The 23776-nt window shown below is 34.7% G+C and overlaps 1 protein-coding gene and 1 long non-coding RNA gene across 2 annotated transcripts in view; both read left to right on the forward strand.

The window, feature by feature from the left end:
• The window catches only part of LOC123639862, a 177882-nt gene extending 162489 nt beyond the window's left edge, over positions 1-15393 (forward strand). The window contains exon 4 of the long non-coding RNA XR_006735823.1: positions 15359-15393. This is a non-coding gene — a long non-coding RNA (uncharacterized LOC123639862). The remainder of the gene's footprint in view (positions 1-15358) is intronic.
• A 3237-nt stretch (positions 15394-18630) lies between these two features.
• The window catches only part of LOC123640573, a 54796-nt gene continuing 49650 nt past the window's right edge, over positions 18631-23776 (forward strand). Inside the window, exon 1 of the mRNA XM_045555173.1 lies at positions 18631-18707. Coding sequence (XP_045411129.1) covers positions 18704-18707 — 4 coding nt within the window. The 5' untranslated portion in view covers positions 18631-18703. The remainder of the gene's footprint in view (positions 18708-23776) is intronic.

A 23776-nucleotide genomic window follows, 5' to 3' on the forward strand; every position in this document is an offset into this window, starting at 1 on the left:
TCATTAGAAATGCAAAAATAGGTAAATTTGTGCATTCTAAATTCCCCATGTTGTTTAAATAGAGTCCTAGTTAGATATGACATTTACTGAGATTAGAAGCTTCATTGAACAATGAAGACTGTTATTTGTTTGTTGATTTGGGTTTTGTGTGTGTGTGCTGATTTGAAGATAAAGTGATTCTAAAATCACTCCCCTAGGAAAATTAAAACATACTGTAATACCTTACAGTTAGAATAATAATGGAAGCAAGTTTTCAAGTCTCTCCTACTCCCTTTATAGGAGTAATTTGTAAGAAAAAAAGACTTTCCCAATTGGCCAATATCTGCACTTCTGAAAATACATTAAGGCAAACTTCAGCCATTGACCTTTTAGAGTTAAGGAGAGATTAAGTCCATGAGCTGAAACCATTATAGAGTCAAAGGAAGTCAGGAGATAGTTTCATAATTACACATAGTGGAAGAGAACGAAGAAGATTAATTGGGGTTAAAGCACAAGATGTGATGTCCTTTTATGAAGTTTTTCCAATTGCTTCACTGTGAATCCTTTATTTTCTTCACTGACTCTGAAACAATCATTTTGAGAATTCTGATAAAGGCATACCCCTTCACAATCTGCCTTTCATAAATCACTCCCAATTCCCTGCCATTTGTTGGATGTGCCTGGACATAATGCATTTCACAAAATAGTGGGACATAACTAACACACATAGAATTACATGATACGGAATTTGTACAATAACACTGTTTTTTTTCTAATAACACTATGACTACATGGTGAGTGCCAGACGCACTGTCTGGAGAATGGACATGCTTGAAGCTCTGACTCAGGGGGATGGGCGGGACATGGTCAATGTATATCACCTGAACTTATGTACCCCCATGTTGAGCTGAAATTAAAAAAAAAAAATGATGAATTCCAAATTAAAAAAAAAGAATAATAAAATTAATACTCACGTACCTGCACTAGTTTAAAAAATTGAATGTAAATATTTTCTTCAAGCTTCTTGTCATTGCTCAGTCAAAAATCTTTCCTTCAACCTAGGATAAAGGGAGATTTTGTTGGCTCACATAGTCTCCTTTCTTCCTCATACCATGCTTCAACCACTTCCTTTTTATACAATCTGCTGTTAACATGGTAAGTGGTCCCATTTTCTGTTCCATGGTAACAGCCTCATATTGGAGCCTGCTAAGACAGAATTATTATTCTTAATTAATAATAATGTATTTTCTTTGGGGTAAGGAAATAAATCCATAACTTATTGGCCATAAGTCTAATTTAAATTTGTTTCAGCTCAAACTGTCCCTTAACACAGAGACCCCTGAAAAAAAAAGCAGATACCCAGAATTGGTCTAATTCATATTTTCATAGCAATCAGGGAAATTTGATTGAAGAGCTATGGCTTGCATTGTGACCTGAAGGACAAAGTTGTAATGAATTTTGAAGCACATCATACCATCCATGCTTCTTCATTCCAATTTTTCTTCCTTTAGTTAGAAAAATCCCAAAGCTATTTTACATATATATACCAAATGATGCATAAACATTTAAACCACCAACCAGCTGAAGTCCTTGGCAGGTAGAGTCATCAGAATAGTGATGAACCATAAATTTCACTTTGAGTTAAAAAGCATATAGTTGGAGATGGAAGGAAAATTTTTCTCTTTCCGTCTTTTATAAATTATGCAAACAGAAAGCATACAGAAAACTGATTTTTCTCATTTCTGATCACTCTTGAGACCTCTACTTCTATTTTAGCATGAGATAAAGATATTGTGTGTGGGGGTTGTTTTAATGCAACCACTTTTTTTTATATTAAATGACAATGTTTTTTCCTGAGGAATGGTGTAGAGTGTTTTATTAGCAGAAAGCCAGTGTGACTAACAGCGAAGTAGCTCACCAAATCCATAAGTAGCTGTTTTAGTACCCAACTGTCAAATCATGAGAAAGTAGCCATTGAGCAATTAAGTTTAAAATAGCAAAAGAAAAGAAAGAAATAGTGTTTAGAAGATGAAAACAAAAGACATCCACTTCACCTTTTTCTCCTTTATTATTTCTATTAGTTATAAATAATTGTTTTTATTGTTTAAATGATATAATTTTTGAGGTATAAGTTACATTCAGTAAATTTCACTCTTAAGTGTAGAGTTATATGAAAATTTTAACATCTTTATTGAAGTATAATTGATATACAATAAACAGCACATATTTAAGGTGTACAATTTGGTAAGTTTTGACATATGTGCACATCCATGAAATCATCACCACTATCTTGATAATGACCATATACATCACTCCCCAAAATTTTCTCATGCCCCTTTGTAATATTCTTTCTTATCTTTCCTTATTTCCACTCTAGTCCTCAAGCATCCACTGCACTGTTTTATGTCATTATAACATGTACTTTCTAGAATTTTATATAAATGAAATCACATAGTATGCAATATTTCTTTGGCTTCTTTTACTAAACATGATTATTTTGAGATTATTTTAAGATCCATGTTATTGTAGTTATTACTAGTCTTTCCCTCTAATTTCTGAGTAATAGTCCATTGTTAATGTATTTACCTGTTGATGAAAAAAAAAAATTTAGAGCTGCTGTGAATGTTCATATATAAGTCTTTTTATGGATACTTGATTTTAATGGTTAAATATACCTGTAAGTCAAATTTAAATTTGTCCCAATGACTAAGATGTTAAGTATCATTTTATGTGCTTACTTGTTATTGATATATCTTCTTTGGTGAAATATCACTTCAAATCATTAGCTGTTTTTTATTTATGGTCTTACAATTGAGTTTCCGGAGTTCTCCATATATTGTGTATATAAGTCCTTTATCAAATACCTAGATTGCAAATTTTTATTTGTTGTATCTGGCTTGTCTTTTCATTCTCCTAACAATTTCTGTCAAAGAGCAGACATTTTTCATTTTCAATGAAGCCCAATTTAGCAATTATTTTTATGGATATGTTTTATTTTGTTCTCTAAACACGATCCTCCTCTTTTTTGAAAGCAGTCCTTTTGTATCAGTTACAATAGCATAGGTCATGCCATAAAAAAATATGTACCAAGTATCAGGGACTTATTAAATAAAAGTTTATTTCTTGGCCGGGCGCGGTGGCTCACGCCTGTAATCCTAGCCCTCTGGGAGGCTGAGGCGGGTGGATCGCTCGAGGTCAGGAGTTCGAGACCAGCCTGAGCAACAGTGAGACCCCGTCTCTACTAAAAATAGAAAGAAATTATCTGGACAACTAAAATATATATAGAAAAAATTAGCCGGGCATGGTGGCGCATGCCTGTAGTCCCAGCTACTCCAGAGGCTGAGGCAGTAGGATCGCTTAAGCCCAGGAGTTTGAGGTTGCTGTGAGCTAGGCTGACGCCGTGGCACTCACTCTAGCCAGGGCAACAAAGCGACACTCTGTCTCAAAAAAAAAAAAAAAAAGTTTATTTCTTGAAAACACTACAAGTTGAACATGAAACACCAGAAAGCTGTACTTATCACAATAATGCAAGGCAATGAAGATTTCATCTCAAAATGCAGTGGTAAGGAATTACGAAGAATGAGCCCTGTCATTCATAAGTGACACATGTCACACCTACTCACTTTGAATTGGCCACAGCAAGTCATAGAGAAATTCAATTCAGGAAATTAGAAGCCTTTTACTCTTTAATTCTTTGTCAATCCCCAGGCTCTATAATCCACCCTAGTGAGCAGTAGGATGCTACGACTGGGCAGACCTCAGCAGAGGAATCTCCTTCAGTGTTCCTTTCAGGTGCAGACACAGGGGACAATGGAAAAGGTGAAGCCTCCTGGGAGGCAAAACCTATGGCCTCCAGAAAGAGGGACCACAGGACTAGCTTTAATGCAATTGTTTCCTTATATGCCTGTTTAATAACACAGAAATGAATTTATTGAGTATATTATGTATGTTTTTCATCACAATATGTTACAGATATCGGGGGTGAATAAATTGATTGTTTTGCAATTGGTTGTGGTGTACTGACCATCTGGGCCTCACAGAGTGGAAACTCTACCTTCCAGTTATCCTGGGTATGTTTCTGGTGGCTGTAGTGGAGAGGAGATTGGGTTGACTTTTTATTTTAATTTTTTTTTCTTTTTGGTATTATTTTTAATCTAAGAAAAGGTCATTTGTGAAAGTCTGTGAATTAAAAGAAAATTGAGCAAACAATGGGAGGGATGTAATTTTAGATGCTTTTATCTTCCTCATTTCTTTTGGTAATAGTCTATACCTTTCTTTGGAGAAACTGACCTTCCTCATAGTAGGTTTTGACTCCTTAGTGACAGGGCGGTTATTTGTGCAATTAAAGATTCTCCATTATTCTGTCCACAGTGATTGGACCAGGAATAGTCTTCGGACATATAAAATCAAACAAAAGACTTCTGGGACTTTCCATGTAGGTGCTGGGAGGCAAACACTATCTTTCTTCTGGGACTGCTAAACTTGGCTGCTATATATCGTCCGCTATTTGGGGCTCCATTTGTCTTCATCCAAACTACATAAAGGAAGCCCATATGTTATGGTAAAGAATGAATAAAACACCCAGAAGGAAATAGGTCTGAGAAATATAGGGAGGACAGGAGGCATGGAAGCCAAAAGACAGGGACAAAAGGAACTGATGATATTATTTGAGTTTGTGGAGTCTCTGAAGTCACTTAATGTCTTGAACTTCCTATTACTTTTTGTAAGAGATGTGATCTTCCCCCAATACAAGGTGTGTTGATTCTGATTTCTATATTTTATCACTGAAAGGCCTCTGCCTAACACACTAAGTTTGGTACAAGAAAAATAAAAGGTAGCTATCTTTTTTTCAAGAGAAAATAAAATATGCAGAAACAAGAAGGTAGACAGGTCCTTGTTTTGCATCCTGTGAATTTGATTTTCATTTTTTAGCTGGGTAATTGCAGGATGACCCACACAGCCAGTTTTAGAGCTCGGTAGCATGACTCCCTGAGACATCTGAGAAATTTCTCGGTTCTACTTCCACTGCATTCCATTCATGTATCTATATAAAGCAGGCTGCATTATCCTGAAGACTCTGAATGTGATATTTATGCTAGAATGTACTGCATCCTGAAACCATATTATCTATCTCGTGATCAATCTTTGGACCCGATTGTACATACTCAATCATAGCCATTAACTTTCAAACGTGTTAAAGCACTGGCCAATGACAAAACCTCAGTCTACAGTCAAATTCCCCTCAAAGTACAAAGACAATCCAAAGATTACAGTTCCTAGATCATTTGTTTTTCAATCTATTCATCTATGATTCCGCACCTATTTTATACCTACCTATACAGAAGGTAAATGTCCCTTTTCTCAACAAACTCACAAACTACAAGACAGAGAAAACAGATTTTAGATTAAAGTTTTCCTGACTTGCTTTGAAAAGAGAGGAAGAACTGTGACATGTGACTTTAATGTTAATAAAATTGGTTATTGCATTTCTCCACTGTTAATGATTGATATCAGTATATATACATAATCTTTTGGTGGTGGTATTTGGGAGAAGATAATTTTCAAATGTCATATTTACTCAAGTAAGACACAGAAGAAACTAAGTACTGACCCATGATTAGGGATTCACTAGGCAGTCAGGTTTTCATTTGAGCAAGATACAATTTTGAAGAACTTTAAAAATTTGAAGTTACACAGTTAGCATTCTGCACAGCAGCACATGGTGAACAATGCTGTTTTACTTCAATTTGTCTTAGGCTTGCTTTGAATGACTAGAATTGAATCTCCAAAAGGAAGTCAAATTTATGAAATTTCATGATAATGCAAACATCTTACTTTAATTAATCAAATTAATTACCATTCAGATTTACATAAACTACAAACATCCAAATGATCTTTACTTGCAAAACATATGTACTAAAGAGATCTTTCAGATAGTAATTGTCATTTTACATTTATAAAATCATAATTGTTCAGAAAGTGACTTGTATTTTTTCATATTTCTGGACTTAGCTCTATTACATATTTAGGCAATCATTTTATTCAATGTACTAAAATTTGATGTTGAATACAAGTGTATTTACTCTTTAAAGGTAAATTCAGTTTGAAAGAAATAATTAAGAGTAAAATTTTTCTTAACATGGTTACTAATGTGCCTTTAGAAGTACTTTTACAATTTGACATGATAAATGGTTTACATCATTTTTCCTCAAATTTCCACACTGGGTTATGTTCAGGTACTTTATATGCCATGTTTTCCTTTATTAGAGTATATATTAGTATAATTCTAATCAGATTATTTCTGTTGCATGCAAGATGTAATTACTTATTTATTAAGATGGCATGGAAGACTAACTCTTGCAGCTAAGAGCTTCTGGGTTCTTTTCAAGTTCTGCCATTTACTTTCCTCTTTTAGTCTCTGAGAGAAGGCAAATTTTTCTGTTACATAAAAGACCTGGGAGAGAAGTTAGTAAATTATTTAATCAAATTCCAGGTCCTTTAGAGTGAGCAAGGTCACTTTGCCCCCAGTGGCTATATATTGGGCCTAGGGCCCTTGCTTTTGCTTCTTGTTTTAATATTGTAAGAGCATAAGAGTGGCCGGAGCCTTTTATTACATTGTTCTTATTCCTCTTTTTCCACTTTGGTGTGGGAGTGGCAAGATGCTTAGGCCCTGTTATTTCAGAAAAGACAGAGAATATTCTTTCTCTTCTTTCTTTCCATGGAGAATGGTAAGGTGCCAAAAAAAAAAGAGTCTGAGCTTAGAGTGGGGAAAATTGGCTGCTTGAGTTTGTAATTGGCAACATAGTAGCATATCTAAACTAACATAAAATCCCAAAGCACTCCGACTGAAGGGACTCCCTCTTGGCCAAGGGGACCCCAGACAAAACTTACAACTGAGTTCTGGAACATGAAGGGAAGGGAGGTATGACAGGCCGAGTTATACCCACTCCCTTTTAGAGTTTAGATACAGCTGCCCAGCATTAAAGCTAAAACAGCAATCATAAGACTGTCAAAACAGACTATTTGTGACAATAAGATACTAAATTATTAACAAGACCTAAGATCATGCAAGACAAAGCTTAAGTCACACCTGCAGGCCATCAATTTGCTTAATAGATCACTTTGAGCATATTGTGGCTTGCTCTCTGATTAGGAGACCCCCTTATCTTCACTTAAGCATTCCATTCTTAAGTCTGTAGACAAAGCTTTTCTTCTTTAACCAATTACAAATCAAAGAGTCTTTGAACCCACCTATAAGCTGTAAGCCCCTGCCTCAAAATGTCCCACCTTTTCAGGCCAAACCAATGTTCACTTCCCATGTATTGATTTATGACTTTGCCTGCAAGTCCTATTTCCCTAAGATCTATAAAACCAAATTGGAACCCAAGCACCTTGGGATCACTTACGTGGGTGTCGTTCCCTAGGCCAAAGGTCACACATATTTGGCTCAGAATGAAGCTCTTTAAATTATTTTACAGAGTTTAAATTTTTTTCCATTAACACTTAGTTATATTGATTGAATCCTCTGGGAACCAGAGTAAAAAGTACATGAGATTTATTGGGGGTAGTTCCAGTAACAGGAAAAGGAACAGGGTTGACAGGAAAAACATTTATATTTTGATGCTGAAAAGAGGTGGGGAAGACAAAGAGGATCAGCTGGAAAAATTCCAGACTGTATAGCAGTTCTGGAAAAGGCTCAGCCAGGCCAGTGAGATCTGGCACAAAGATTTCCCATAGAAGAATCCTGAAAATGGGCAATAATGGCCATTCCTGAGTGCCACCACTATGCTCTGTCATTTTTATGGCAGCTTCCTGGGAAAAGAGTAGCATAGGCTCAAATGCTGCAACAGATCCTGAGTCATTACGGCTGGAAGATACAGGCCAGCTGCATCCCTTGCAGCTAATTGACAAGTTCTTTCTTGTGTAGCACACCGGCATGGCTGCCATATCACTTTCCCAGAATTCTTTGCTTTAGATTTGGGCACAATTCTGGTTAATGACAGTGTTACTTTTTGTAAAAATCATGTTTCTTTTTTTTTAATGCTGCTTCTTCACAAAGGCAGGATTCAGATACTCCTGTCTTCTTATCATATTGCAAAGCTCCTAAACCCACCATGATTTCTAATGCTTATGTGTCCTTATATCTCATATTTCTCAGAATCCCCTTAAAATGTAATTAACAATACCTCTCTGCTTACTTCACATGGAACAGATTATGTAAAGTCATCAGAAAGTTATATTATGCAATAGTGAGTATTTCTATTTTTCTATACTTTCTACCCTGTTTGAATCATGTTCTACTGAAAAAATAGATTGTGATCCAGGTTTTAAATGCATAAATGAATGGATAGATAGATAGACCTACATATATTTGCTCTTACGAAATCATAGTTAACTACTTACTATTTTCTGTTCATTTAGTTCTTTTCCATTTAATTCAAAAATATCCTAGTTGCAACCCTGTATTATTATAATCCATAATTTGGTAATTAGAAACAATACTTTAAAATACACTCAAGTGGGAGGAAATTTATGAATACTTTAAAATGTATTGGAGCCCTCTTTCTTCTTCCTGTTCTTCTTTCTCACTTTTCTTGTTTTTCCCTTTTCTTTGCTTCTTTCCCTTTCTTTCTCTTCCTTTTCTGAATAATTCATTACTAAAGCCATGCTTGGGGACAGAGCAAGGCAGGCATCTACACAGGTGGAAGAGAGGGAGGTGAGCTAAGGTTGCCCTGAGCCAACGTGTGATAAGGAGGGCATCACTTCGGAGAGCTCCCTAGCACAGGGTGTCAAAGCCTGGGCGAGGCAAGCAAAGCACAAGCAGGGTGAGTAGGTGTCTCCATAGGAGGACTATCCAGCATAAGGTGTCATACACCAAAGTATTGAGGAAAGTGCTCACAAATTTGGTGGGGGGAGATCCAACATGGGGTATGAGAGCACTAGCAGATTGAAAAGGAAATACCACAAGGAAACTCCCTAATGGTACGATAATGGTGTCACTGTGACAGGGGTGGCCTGGTGTGGGGTATCAGAGTCTGAGTAGAAAGAAGAGGACATTTGTAGGTGGGTGTGGCTCAGTATGGGGTGTCAGAATTCAAGCCTGGTGAGAAGGAAATTGATGCAGAGGGACAGCCTGGTATGGAGCGGTAAAGTCTGTGTGGGTTCATACGGGCATCTCCTTGAAGAGGTAGCTTTCATGTTGTAGATGTTGGTGTAGCTCAATGAGTATTTATCCATATGGTTTGCATTTTTTCATATGTTTACTTTACTTAAAGGAGCAAAAATGATTCAGTTACTTTTTCTAAGTCCACCAGCTCAATGAAACATTCCACAACCAAAACCTAGAGGCCTATAAGCAAAATTGCTATGGAAACCAGAGAAGAAAAAAATATAACCTTATAGGCAAAGACATTTTTTATTTTTGAAACAGATAAGGGGAACTAGTCCAAGTCTGGGAGGTTAACTGACCTCTAAAGTCACAACAACTTGAGTTTGGGATAGAACTCTGAATAGAAACCTGTTTTGTTGACTGACAGCCAGGCTGCTTTTCCATTATCCCCTGCTGGTACTTCTGCAGAAAGTCAAAGAGATTAAGATTTTTCTCATAAAAGAAGTGTCATAGAACTACATAATCTGGTCTGTCCTATCCCTAATCTTTATTGCTTATATTTACACACTTAAAACCATATGTATATGTTTTCCAGGGAGTATTTCACAAGCTAGTATTTGCAATTATTTTATGGTGACTGGGGGAAGATTTTAATTTTCTTTCTTGGTAAATAAAAGCAATTACTTTTCATGATTCTTCCTTGTGATACAGATTTTTGTTGTTTAATAAGAGATTTCTGACTAAATTTTTATGTAATGAAATAAATGCAAATATTAAAACTTTTTGGCAGTTATTTTATTTTTAAAGTACAAATATTTATTAAACTAAATCCCATATTTCATTTTACAACTACTTGATGATATTATGTCAGTTTCTACGCCACAGATAATCTAACTTAAAATATTTTTAGGACAATTTTTTCTCTCATTCTTGATATTTCTGGAAATACCCACTTAGTCTCTTGAAAGATACATAGGGAGACTGTTAAATCTTTGCTGCCTGAAGGCATTAGAAGTGAAAGACAGTTAATAAGGTATTGCTTGTGGGCTTATCTATTTCGGGGAAACAATACTGACAGGAACTCAAGCTCTTTGGAAGACAGAGAAAGGTAAAAATAGTGGGCCCAATTTCCTGGGTGCTTTCAAAAACTTATTAAATTCACTGACAGTGTCATAATTTGACAACACTTAAAAATAAACCTTTAATTTTAGAAATATCAGTATAATACAGATCATATAGTTTAATTGATCTTAGATGGTCAAACATTACTTAGGAAATAAAATAGAAGATCTTGATTTAATGGCATGTTGGAATGTGGAATCAAACCATTCTCTGATTTTTCAGTTGAATGGAACCTTGAAGAGTCGGTCATAGTGACTGAGTTTTGTATATGATTACGTTGGCCACAAGGACTGGTCAGTTTAATCCATGTTTTACTGCTTCTGTGCTAATTTACCTTTAAAAGGCTTCAGTATAAGAATGATGATTTATGTGTATGGAAGTTAATTTTAATCTCAACCCAGGAGACTGCATGTTGACATTTGACTATGGTGATATATTCTAGAGATAGCAATTTATCCTTCAAACATAGTCATCTAAATCCACACTTAAGTACTTAAGTATTATCATAAGGCATATTAGAGATAAATGTTAGTAGAATGAGAAGTGTTCAACATAAGTAGTTGAGTGGAAAGACTAAACAGGCTCCACCTCCCTTGCATAAACCAGGTGTATAATATTGAGTAAACATTGCAGCCTAATCTGGAGGAACAACACGCAAGGTGTGGAACCCACTGGTCCCGTGTCAATCCCATTTCTGTAAAGCTCTTTCACCTGAACCCATTTCGAGACTGGCTCTTCTTGCTGCTGCAACATATTGTTAAGATAGCTCAGAGTAAACTTTTCATTGAAATTTCTGGTTGGCGTGCTTGAGGACAGGAGACATCCCTAAGCAGCAAGAGTAGCTTATATGACCATGTTTGTGCCTCTCTGCTGGTAAATATCCGTATGTTTGATAGAATCTGTTCTAAGGATAGCTTCCATAGACACACCTTGTTAAGGAGATCTCAAGGGAAGAATGCATGGCCCCCACCTAACATACAGTTGTGAGGATCCGGTACAGACTTCAGAAGTTGGAAGAAAAGGCGAGTGGCAGCAGGCAGGTGAGACATGCTCTTTATTGTCAGGGAGGGGGGGTACACAGCAGCCACAAAAAGCATGGCCGAGAACACGGCGAGCGCTTCTATATGGCTCTGAACGATAGTGGCAACATGCCGTGGGAAAATGTGATCACATGGGTTCACACAGGAGATGACACCTTGGTTATATAAGCGTGCTGACTCATGTCTCCCCGAAGGCTGGAGGTTGGGGGGTGGAAAAAACACTGTGGCAGTCATCTTAGTTTGGCCTAAGAAACCTATTGCCTATACAAATGCATTTTCCCTTACAATGGTTGAGGCGACCTTTATAGTTAGACATTTACTGAAAAGCAGGATAGTTTAGTTCTGTTCACACAAATCCAAATAACCAAAGTATTTGAGTTTTATTCTAAAATGATTTGAGATAGATACAATTTATTAACTGGCTGAATGATCATCTTGAGACATTTAGCCTTTTCCTTGTCTAAATGTATCTATCCACAAAGAGTGAGCAAAAATTCCTTACTCTTAATTTCAAATTTGTGGAAAAGCAGCTGAGTGGCTGTGAGATGCCCTCAAGCAGTTAGGTTTTCTATAAATTTGAGTTTTCATGATTATCAGTCATTACTCAATCACTCAAATAACATGTTTTCTCTTTTCTCTCTGTTCCTTCCATAACCTGGAAAAAATATTTGGCTGGTAACAATAAGTACTGGGAAGGTATGCATCATTACCTTCTTCCTTCACTCCCTCCTAAGTGCATCACTTTAAAAACATTTATTAAATATTCCTGGACCTGGATCAAATGCTGACTATGAAATATCAGAAATATTGCTTCCCACATCTAGAAAACTAAGAAATGGGAAATGTGGCAGAGTCCATAAATATTGTCACCAAGATGTATAACTGAGAACAATTCCAAAAGCTAGATCATAGGGTAAATTACTAGTGCAGTAATCAATTATGAAGAGTTCAATAATTGTAGTTATGTGAAAGAATTTTCCTTGGAGATGGGTCAGTATTTTAGAAGGATCAATAAAATGTCACCTCATTTGAAAGAAGAAAGTCTCCTAAACAAGAAGCCCTTAATATCAAAGTTTTATGTTTTTCTTGAAATTTTTGATTTAGTTTCTGACACGTTCTTTTACCTAAACCCAAATAAACAAAACTCCCCCAATTTTTTTAAACACAACTTAATTCATTTCCAAATACTTTGTAAAACTTCAAAATGTGAAATTTCAAAGTATAACTGTCTAAGTACAATATAATTAGTAACAAGTCGGTATAGACTGAAGACTTAGTATATATACTTCATAGGAATGCTGGTACTTAGGACTTGCTCTTCATGGTCTAGGGCCAAACCAGGCCCACACTGACCAGAGATTTCTTGAACTCTGACTTTACCAGATCATTAATTAGAAAAAAAAATCAGAACTTTTGTTCTGCACCCTAGTGGGACAATTTTGACTTCTCCTCTGGTTCTACACGTATTACCAGCACTGCTATCCAGATATTGTGAATGTTGCTTTTACTTTCCTTTTGCACTTGTTCACTATTTCTCCCTTACCTGTCGAGAATCCTCCATGCTATTCTGCCCTGTTTTCCATTCCTCCATCTTTCCACTACTTCCCTTCCCATTTATGTAGATGTCCTCCATGCTATTACATTATGATGTTTATTTCTATTTGTATTACCCTCCATCACTGATGTCTCAAGCCAGTAAAACACCACCTTCTGAAACCTGATTTTTTTTCAATGGGGAAGAGGTGTTCCTCAGTAGATGGCAGAAAACAGAAAGCAATGTTCACTGCTAACTCAGGAATTTCAGTTTTACTGTTCAAATAATAGTGGATGGCTAATACAGAAAACAGAAGGGAGTTTTATTGAAGTTTTTTATATGTACGGTGAAGTCATTTGTTCATTCTTTCTTATTGATTGTAAACAGCGGTTCTTTTATTCTCTGAGCACATAGATCCCCACAAGGGCTAAATTAGCATGATCTCAAATATAGCTTCACTCTGCACCTAGAGCCGCTCCACCTAGACCTTTTTCTCCTAATGGGAGTAGTTCACTCTATCAGACATATTTCCACAACTGGAAACCAAATATCATATTGGTTAAGGTACGATTTTTGTAGTCAGTGAAACCTGCATAAATTATTTCATCTCTCACAATTTCAATGGCTTCTTTTAAAATCTGTAGAATATGGTTCATAGACTTGTGGGGACATTTGAAAAAAAGGTGCATAAAAATGCATAGGACACAGCCTGGCACAAAACAAGTACTCATTACATGTGAGTTCTCATTCTGGTGATTTTTCTCTCAAGGTACTCTGTTATACCCCTTCACAATCTGCCTTTCATGAAGCACTCCCAACTCCCTGGCATTTGTTGGATGTGCCTGGACATATATGGCCTCCCATTATAGGCAAAGTTTATGTCTTCTCTTTATGATTTCTGGAGGAAAATCACAGTAAGAATAGACAAATGCCTAGAAGAAAGTAGAAATAAAATATTTTCTAAAATAAATTCCATATGTTTTAATAATCTATAAGTGGAACGAAAATCATGAATGAACTAGGAGATAATTTAGTAGGTTATCTGTAGAATCTTGTGCTCAGGAATCTTTCTTAAGAAAGAAACAAAACTCAGGGATCACAGAAGAAAAGACTGACATTTGGCTATTCAAGCACCTACACAATGCACACACATACAAAGAGCAAAAGAGATATTTTAAGTAAAAAAAATTTAAGAAAATATGACAGAGAGAGAATATTGTTTGCCTTTTATTCACATAAAGATTAACATCAGCAAAAGAAAAAGAGATAAAGCAAGACAGAGTAAGAGGGAGAGTCTATGTAATGATATTCAGTACAAAGTGAAAGAAAAATAACAGAAAGAAACTTCCAGTTAGCTGAACACAGCTTTCAGCCGTTACATAAAACAGCTCTTCCTAAGTAATAACAGATAATTGATCACTATGCATAAAATACAAAAATACTTTTATAAATAAATAAAAATAGATAACCTGATAGAAAAACATGAACATAATAAAATTGCAATTTATATGGCTAATAAAATATGAAAAGATAGTCAACCCGACTATAATGAAAGCAATTCCAATTTAAACAAAATATAAAAGATTGATAATATCCAGTGTTGATTAGAGTATGAGAAAATGGGAAATTTATATAGTCATTATAGAAGAGTAATCGGATAATATTGTATTCAAATATTCAATAGACCTATCCTTTGAGCAAGCAATTCTACACCTAGAGAAGAGTCCTGAGGGTGGGGATAAAAAAAACAGGAGTCCTAGAGAAATTACAGGGTGAATACATTAAAATACAAATATAAGCTTTTCAGCAAAATTATAATATATGTAAACAATAAAAATGCCCACCAAAAGAGTCAGTTTTAAATTTAAAATGGCATATCAATCTATTGGCATAAGTAGAAGTTATTTTAAAGAATAAAATAGACACACACACAGACACACACACACATACTCACTTGGAAATATGTTTTTGATAAGGTTTTATATGAAAACAAGCAAGCTGAAGATTAATGATTCAACTTTGTTGAAAGATAATATTTATGTGTGTGTATGTGTACAGATATCTATATTTAAACAAGAAAAGTTGGGGTTCTCTATGCACTTTTTTTTACATTTAATACACTTTAAAAAGGCACATGTGTAAAAGATGTTTGTAGGAATTCTAGTTGCATAAATGAATAAATACAGTATTATTTCATTGAAAGACTGTTCAACACACTGTGGCCCATGGAATACATTATGTAAAGTCATGTGGTTATAAATATTTCCGAGGAATAGAATTTGATTGTACCCAAGTAATGTTATTTCACTGAAAAGAATGTGTTTACTACACTGTGCTAATTTAGTAAACTTTAAAAAGGCACATGTATAAAAGATTTTTCTAAGAATGGTAGTTGTATATGGGAATAAATGTGTTCACCAAACATTGCTGCATTTAATATACTCTGTAAAGGCACATGTATAAATATTTTTTTCTTTCCTTTTTTTAAAAGTAGATATCCATATCTTATTTACTTTGCATAACTGAAACTTTCTACCATTTGACCAACACCTTCCCATTTCCCACCCCCCACAGGTCCTGATAACCACCACCATTCTACTCTCTGCTTCTATGTGTTTGACCATTTTACATTCCGTGTAAGTAAGATCATGCAGCACTTGTCTTTCTGTGCCTGGCTTATTTCACTTAGCAGGATTTCCTTCTTTTTTAAGGATGAATAGTATTTCATTGTATGCATATCCCAAATTTCCTTTATCCATTTTTTTGTCAATAGACATTTAAGTTGTTTCCATATCTTGGCTATTGTGAATAATGCTCCAATAAACATGGGAGCACAGGTATCTCCTGTAAATTCAAATTTCAATTATTTTGTTTATATATCCAGAAGTGGGATTGCTGGACCATATGGGAGTTCTATTTTTAATTTTTTGAGGAACCTCCATATTAATTTCCACAGTGGCTGCTTCAATTTACCTTCCCACCAACACGGTAAAATGGTTTACTTTTTACTACATATTCACCAACAATTGTTGTCCTTTTTTATAATATTCTTACTAATAAGTATGAGATCACATCTCATCATGGTTTTTATTTGCATATTTGCATATCCCTGATGGTTAGTAATATTGAGCACCTTTTCATATTCCTATTGGCCATTAGTACATCTTCTCTGGAGAAATGTCTATTCAGGTTCAGTACTAGGCTGGCAGGGAGGTTGGGGTTTTGATATCCCATTTGGGTCTACAAATGCTCAGTACAGTTGTTTCACAGAGTTAGGATTTTGTTTCAGTGTTGTGCCTCTATTATCCCTGAGCCAAGTTACTGTATGGTCAAGGCCATGTCTTGCAGAGCTGAAATGGGAGCGGGGCATCAACAATGACTCCAAGACACTGAGAGTGTCATAGTCAGCTAAGGCAGGAGAATAGTGGTAGGACAAGGACAATCCCAGGATCTTCTGCCAGGACTTTATTAGATAATAGCATTGTAAAAAAAGAACTGTAGGTCACTTTTGGAGGGGCAGCTATATTTTAGAACTAAAGGTGGGATTATGCTTAATAAATTTAATACACAGAGGGCAAGTAATGGAATTTTACAGCCAAAAAGCATGTTTCTTGAGAATTATATACAGATTAGATGGGTTCACTCTCCATTTTCAGATGAATTACTATCTCCCTGTTGACCACAGTATTAATGCTAGTGCCTCAGTAGAAAATATAAAGCCTTTCTTAATCTAGTTGCTACCTATCACTACAGCTCAATTCCTCAGTCATTATTCCTTCCATCCCCACTTCCCCAAATTTGACTACTTAACTACCCTAGTTTTTAACCTCTTCATGTTATCTCATACTTATTTGCTTTTGCTTATGTGGTCTACCCGGCTCATACTCACTGGAGAAAAAAATCTTTTGTCGGGTTTTTCTTTTTTCCTACCATTATATCACACAGCATCTATAACATATTGATGCATATATTTATTCATATGTCTGTCTCCCCTGGAGGACTATAAATTTCTAGATGGAAGGATGAAATCTTATTTATTTCTGTATCCCTAATATAAACCCTAATATAATCAATAAATGCTATTAGAAAAATAAATAATTAAAGGAATGAATAACCTGCTGCATTGGCTTTTATTTATATGTGCATTTTTCTAGATGTAGAATTGATAAAAGGGTAACATAATTCCATTTAAAACAAGAATTGAAGTTCTAATAATCGTCCCCTGGCTAAGTAGTGCCTATTGCACGTGTGTGTGCTTAAATACATGTGTGTATGTCTAATATAACATACGTACGAATAAATATGTATGTTTATAAACCACCTAGTCATCTAATACCTTTGCATTTATTGGTATTCAAATTTATTTTTTGAATTATCTATTAAAGCTCTAATAAGAAAGAAATTATTTTTCTTCAGCTTTAGTTCTTTCTAACTCTGCAGCCCATGTTTTAATGATAGGAATAAAATAGATACACACACACATGTATTTTTGGGGTACATCTACAGCAAATCTTGAACTGCCTTGAACCTATAATGTTTATCAATCAAGCAATTGGCAAGTCTGCATCTGAGGAAACCAAAAGAACTGGCAGGGAAAAGCTATTTTGTATAATTATGAGTAATAGCAAGAAGATAAGGCCTAGTTTTTTTCTCACCAAGTGTGTGAGAAAAAAACAAATGAATTAATGTTTTAAATAGAACTGAAATATTTGACTATACAGTCCTACAGTATTAGAAATTATCTTATGTATAACCATAAGTTATTACATTCTGTAAAATGAGTACCTTGAGAAGATGGTAAGCTTTCACTATTAGGAAGACATAAAACCACATGGAAGTTACTAAATAGCCTCATGTGATAAGATATGCCTTTATCACCCACAAAGTATTATTCTGAAAATGCTGCCTGCCATTCCGTATTTAACACTGTATACTTGGTTAATTGATGATCTACCACAAAGATAGAGTGGAAAATATTTTACCTTATAAAGAATTCCCGTATATGTATCATTTGTAAGGGACATTGTGTTCTTTTACTTTGGTTTTCTGTCCATAAATCAATCTGATATAATTTTAATAAATATGAATCTGTCAATTTGATTTAAAAACTTCTGAATGTGATACTAAAAATAATCTAGTTTATCTTATTAAATCCGAGGAGGAAATCCTCAACTTTGGTTTCTCAAAGAATCATTGCTTTTAAGAGTTTCTTTTGTGAAATAGATAGTATCCCTTTGTGGCATTTTTTGTTAGCACCATATGAAAATGGCCATTGTCCCATCATATTAGAAACTTTTTTCCCACTTCTTAGCACTTTTACTGGATTATAATTTATTATACATACCACAGAATTTCCCACTGGAAGATAAAATGCAGTGATTTTTAGAAAATGTATTGTTGTGGAAACATTAATACAATTCAGTTTTAGAACATTTCCATCACCTCAAAAAGTTCAGTTGTGCCATTTGCTCTTATCTATACTCCTACCCACAGCCCAACGCAATCACTAATTTATTTTGTCTCTCTAAATTTGCCTTTTCTGAACATTTCATATAAATAGATTCATACCTTATGTAGTCTTTTGCATTTGGCTTTTTTCATTTGCATAATGCTTCAGCATCTGTCAGAAGTTTTTTCCTTTTTATTACTAAATACTATTCCATTGCATGGATATACCACATTTTATGTACCCATTCACTACTTTATGGATATTTGGATTGTTCCCAGTTTGGGGATATTGTAAAAAATAGTGCTGTAAACAATCCTATCTACACATTTGTATGAATATGTTTTCATTTCTCTTTTTTAGATTCCTAGGAGTGGAACTGCTGTATCATATGGAAGGTTTATATTTAACTTTTTAAGAAACTACCAAACCATTTTCCACAGTAACTGTACCATATTATACTCCTGGCAATAATGTGTAAGTATTCCATTTTCTCCACATCCTTGCCAATACTTAGTATTGTATATCTTTTTTCGAAATTATATTTTGACAAATTGTAGATGTACATCTATAGGTACAAAGTAGTATTATGATTTTTAAATACAATGTGGAATTATCAAATTGACTAATTAACATTTATATCACATCAAATATTTAACATTTTTGTGATAAGAACATTAGAAATTTACTGTTAGGAATATTGAAATGTACAATTCTCAATTATACATTTTGGTGGGTGTGTAGTAGTATCTCATTGTGATTTAGTTTGCATTTTTGTACTGACTAATGAGGTTGAAAATTGTTTCATTTGCTTATTAGCCATCCATATATGTTCTCCCTCAAATTTTTTGTTCCTTTTGTCTTCTGTTATATTCTAGATACATATCCTTTATCAGATACATAATTTGCAAATATTCTCTGCATTGTGTGGCTTGCCTTTTCATTTTCGTAATGGCATCTCTGAAAGCACAAAAGTTTTTAATTTTAATGTCTTTTTTATCTTCTATGGATCATATTTTTTGGTGTTTTATTTAAGAAATTCATAAACACCATATATTTCTCCATTTACTCAGGATTTGCTTAGCTTAGGCACAGAAAAATTACACAGTGCCTAAGAAAATTATCCATACAACAAACAGCAGGATTACAACCCTATAACATCAAAAAACAAAAGTATGAAAGAAACTACAAGATAAGTGTGTTTGAAACAATTTATAAAATAAAAGAACTTATAAAGATGAGCTGAGACTCAGGCTTGGATTATCAAATCAGACATTCAAATCAGAGATCTTATCCAGTATGAAATGTTTTTAGGCATCCTCAAGCAATTAGGAGAAACAAATAATACAAAGAAACATCTAGGACTTCCTGTATGTCTCCCTAAGTCTTTCCACCCTGCTTTGGACATATATTCTGTACCCTAAAATAATAGAAAGGATCACCAAGTGAAGTTTAGAAGGTTTCGTCACAGTGTGAAGTGCATTTAGATAATGAAACATTCCCCTTTTTATACACCAGAGAGTTTTATTCCTTACTGACATTCTCCAGAGAGCCATGCCTCATAGATCCAAGGTTTATTTGCTCTAAGTAATTCTTTAGCCAAGTACATCTTGCTAAAGGCATTCAATAGATAAGGTCCGTTCCTCCTAGCAAATATCCTCAGTCTACTTAACTAGAGGTCCATTTGACAAGATTAGATGCAGTCATCTGCCTTCTTTTCTTTTCTTGGGAGCATTCTATCAAGTAAATGGAGGAAATCAATCAAAGGAGTTGCTTTAACTCCTTTCTTCAAAGAAAGAATTAAGAAAGAAAAATATGAAATGGAAAAAACCAAGTAGATTTGACAAAGAACCAACTAAAATGAAAACCATCGTCATTGCAATTTTTTTTAAAAAAAAGCAATAGTTAGGTTTAACAGAAAGTTGGATACAAAGGTAGATGTAGGAAAAAAATGCTTACATGTAGTGACGTGTCTCAATGTAAATTTATGACCACAAGTCTCAAGTGGGCTTAAAATGCTTCTCAGCAACTGAATTATATTTCCCATATCTACTCATCTCCCATTTTCCTAGAAAACTCCTGCATACCCACCCACTCCTTTTTCCTCAAACTTTCAACAACTTTACCTCTTTCCTTACTCTTAGCTGATTACTTTGGTTTGACTCAATGAAAATATTAATATAATTGCAGGCTACCTTCTGTAAATTCCTACCAATCCCTTCTCAAGAGAATCTTGAGAAAGATTTTCTGTCTGATGCTGGCTGCAGAAGGGTAAAAAAAGCCATTGGCAAAAGCCATCTAGACATCTCCCTTTTCTCTCCTGTAGAAAAAAAAAATCCTCTGCGCAGAGAAGAGAAACAAAAGTTACTACCTTATGACCCTAGTAGAAAGCCATTACCACTGGGGGAAGGGAACAAAAACAAACAAAAACAAGCACTACCCCTAATGTAGGGGCAGGACTATGCTCTGGACCCAGTGCTGCAGTTGGACTAGGGGCACTTGTGAAGATCACACTCCAAAGACCCAAGGGCAAATAGAAAGGCTGTCTAAGGGTGTGGTGTAATCAGAATATCAGAGAATTTCATTTCCCTTGCTCCCTGCTGTGACCAAATTAACACCCTTAGTGTGAAGGTAACAGGGCAGTGTACCTGGAAGAACAGAACGAGACAGAGGTTTTCTGGAGTAAGCTGCAAAGGGCAGACCCAAATCAGAGTGGAGAGTGAGTATTGAGAACATGACCTCTGACAAACCATTCCCAACCCTAAAAACAAAGTACTACTGGTAGAATTTGAAGCCTATGGTGAACTGAGGGTAAATAGCAACAACAAACCTCAAAGCAGTACTACTTCAGACTTGACTAAAACACATGCCACATTAAAGTTCTAGGAGAAGGAGAAGGCTCATCACCAAGCATAAAAATACATGCTTTATAATGACAATCTACATTTCCATTGATAGATGAATGGATAAACAAAATGTGGTACATACATACAATGAAATATTATTCTGCCTTAAAAATAAAGAAAACTCTGATAACATGCTATAGCATAAATGAACCTTTAAAACATTATATTAAGTGAAATAAGCCAGACACAAAAGGACAAACATTGTATGATACCACTTATAGGAAGTACCTAGAATAAGTAAATTTATAGAGAAAGAAAGTAGAGTAGAGGTTACCAGTGGCCAGGGGCCGGGGAAGAAGGGAGTTATTGCTTAATGGTTACAGAGTTTCTGTTTGGGATGATGAAAAGGTTCTAGAGATGGATGTTGGTAATGTTTGTACAACAATTTGAATATGCTTAATGTCTCTGAACTATACACTTAAATTGGCTTAAATGGAAAATTTTATGTTATATATATTTTACCACAATAAAAAATATATATTTGCCTTGTATACACCATACACCATCCTGCACAAGAATTACACTTTTCAGAAGGATAAAAAGGCCTACAAAAAGCCAAAAATACACTGTAAAGAGACAAAGCAATTATCACAAGCAGACTCAGATATGAAACAGATTTTGGTACTATTATCTAGGAATTTGAAATAACTATAATTAATCCATTAAAGCTTCTAGTAGACAAGATAGAAAACATGCATGATCAGATGAGTAGTTTCAGCAGAAAAATGAAAGCTACATGAAGGAATCTAGAAATGCTAAAAATAAAAAGCGTAGCAACAAAGATGAATAATACCTTTGATAAGCACATCAGTAGATTCAACACACCCCAAGAAAGATTCAGCAAAATTGAAGATAAAACAATAGCAATTACCAAGCTGAAACGCGCACACACACACACACACACACACACACACACAGAAAAAAAGTGAAAAAGAAAAATATAAGAGCAGAATATGCAAGAGCTATGGGACAGTATTAATCAATCTAACAAATGCATATTGGAATCTCTGAAATAAGAATAGGACAGAAGAAATATTTAAATAAGCAATGGCAGAGAAATTTCCAAAATTAATGATAGACACCAAACTTCAGATCCAACAAATTAAGACAATACTTTCTGTAAACCTACCATTTTCTGTAACCTCCTCTTTTCTCTGTGGAGTTTGGCTTTGCTGTAACCCTGCCTAGCACTTCAGGAATACTGCTGCTTAAAGCCTATATGTAGCAAGAATTTGTAAGACTATTAACTATAAATCTATTAGTGTGTACCCATATGTCTGTTCCCTTCTATGTTTCTATGCCTACAATTTAATTTTTTATTATAGTATTATCTCAGAGCGACACTGTGTGTAAGAGTACCAAAATACATATTGGTGTAAACATTTATTAAAATCTTGAATTCCATTTGTTATTTAGTTGATGTACTGATATATGGAGAATTTTTAAAAAGACAGAAATATGTTATAGATCAATAACAAAAATTTATGCCAAAGTGACTTATTTGTTCTTAGGCAAGGCTAGATGCTCAAGAGACAAAGAATAAAGAAAAATGCTTAATACTTTGTCAAATGTATGTAAAGTGTTATTCTAATAGAAAGTAAATCTTTGCAATAAAAAATGGAAAACAGTTTATTTCAGCTGAACTTATTTAAATTTATCTAGAAAAGGTGCAGACTATCAAAGTTTTAAAATATTTCAAACTATTACTAAAATGTTGAGGAGGCCTCTATCTGTAGTTCTTTTTTTTTAATAAGGCAGATGGCTTAACCTTTCTAAATATATTGCTCATTGCAGCCAGGGAAATGTGTTAGACTAATCCATTAAACATTTACTTAATGACTTCTCAAGGTTTTATAAGCCTTGTGATTACAAAACAGCTTAGCATTTACTTTATGTGAGCATTTTACAAATGATGCATTTCAGATTTTCCAGGAAAATCATCAAATATATAAGAACATTCCTTGCATTCCTTGTTCCTTGTCCATTCTTCTGGGTGGATAATAATTAAAATTTATGTCCTAGCAGTAGCAGTATTTATAAAGTGCATCCAATTTCCCTGGTTGTGGCAGATCTGTAGTTTTAGAATTAAAATAATAAATGTTGTTCTAGAAAAATTTTCAGCAGTATCTCTAGTACCTAGAACATAGTAGGTGCTTAAAATATGCAGAGGGAAGGAAGAAAAAAAGAGAGAAAGGAAGAAGGCGGAGAAGAGGGAGAGGGTGAAAAGGAGAGAAGGAGGAAGGAGGGGATCCCTTTACCTGCCTCAGAGTCGTTGGTTACCTGTGTGATCCAATATTTTAAAGAAATAAAATATCAAATGTCCAAATTAGAATTGGATAGCCTGGATTGCTTTTACAAATTTAGAGGTCAGAATTCATTCAAACATTTATTTAGCACATTATTTGACTGCTTACTTTTTTTAAGCACTGTGCCTGGGGCTGGGGTGTAAAGATGCATTCGTATACCCAAGCTCTACACAGCTTCTATTCTCATAAGGAATTAACATGTAAATAAATCATTGCAATATAGTGAAGGAATGAGTTGCAAATTATGTACAAAGCGAGATGTAATTACCTTAGGTCATTAATTTTAGGAGTGCTAAAACATGAATAATAATATTCTGGTTGAAAAAACAAAAAG

Source organism: Lemur catta, chromosome 6 (assembly GCF_020740605.2).
Source record: "Lemur catta isolate mLemCat1 chromosome 6, mLemCat1.pri, whole genome shotgun sequence".
Taxonomy (NCBI): domain Eukaryota; kingdom Metazoa; phylum Chordata; class Mammalia; order Primates; family Lemuridae; genus Lemur; species Lemur catta.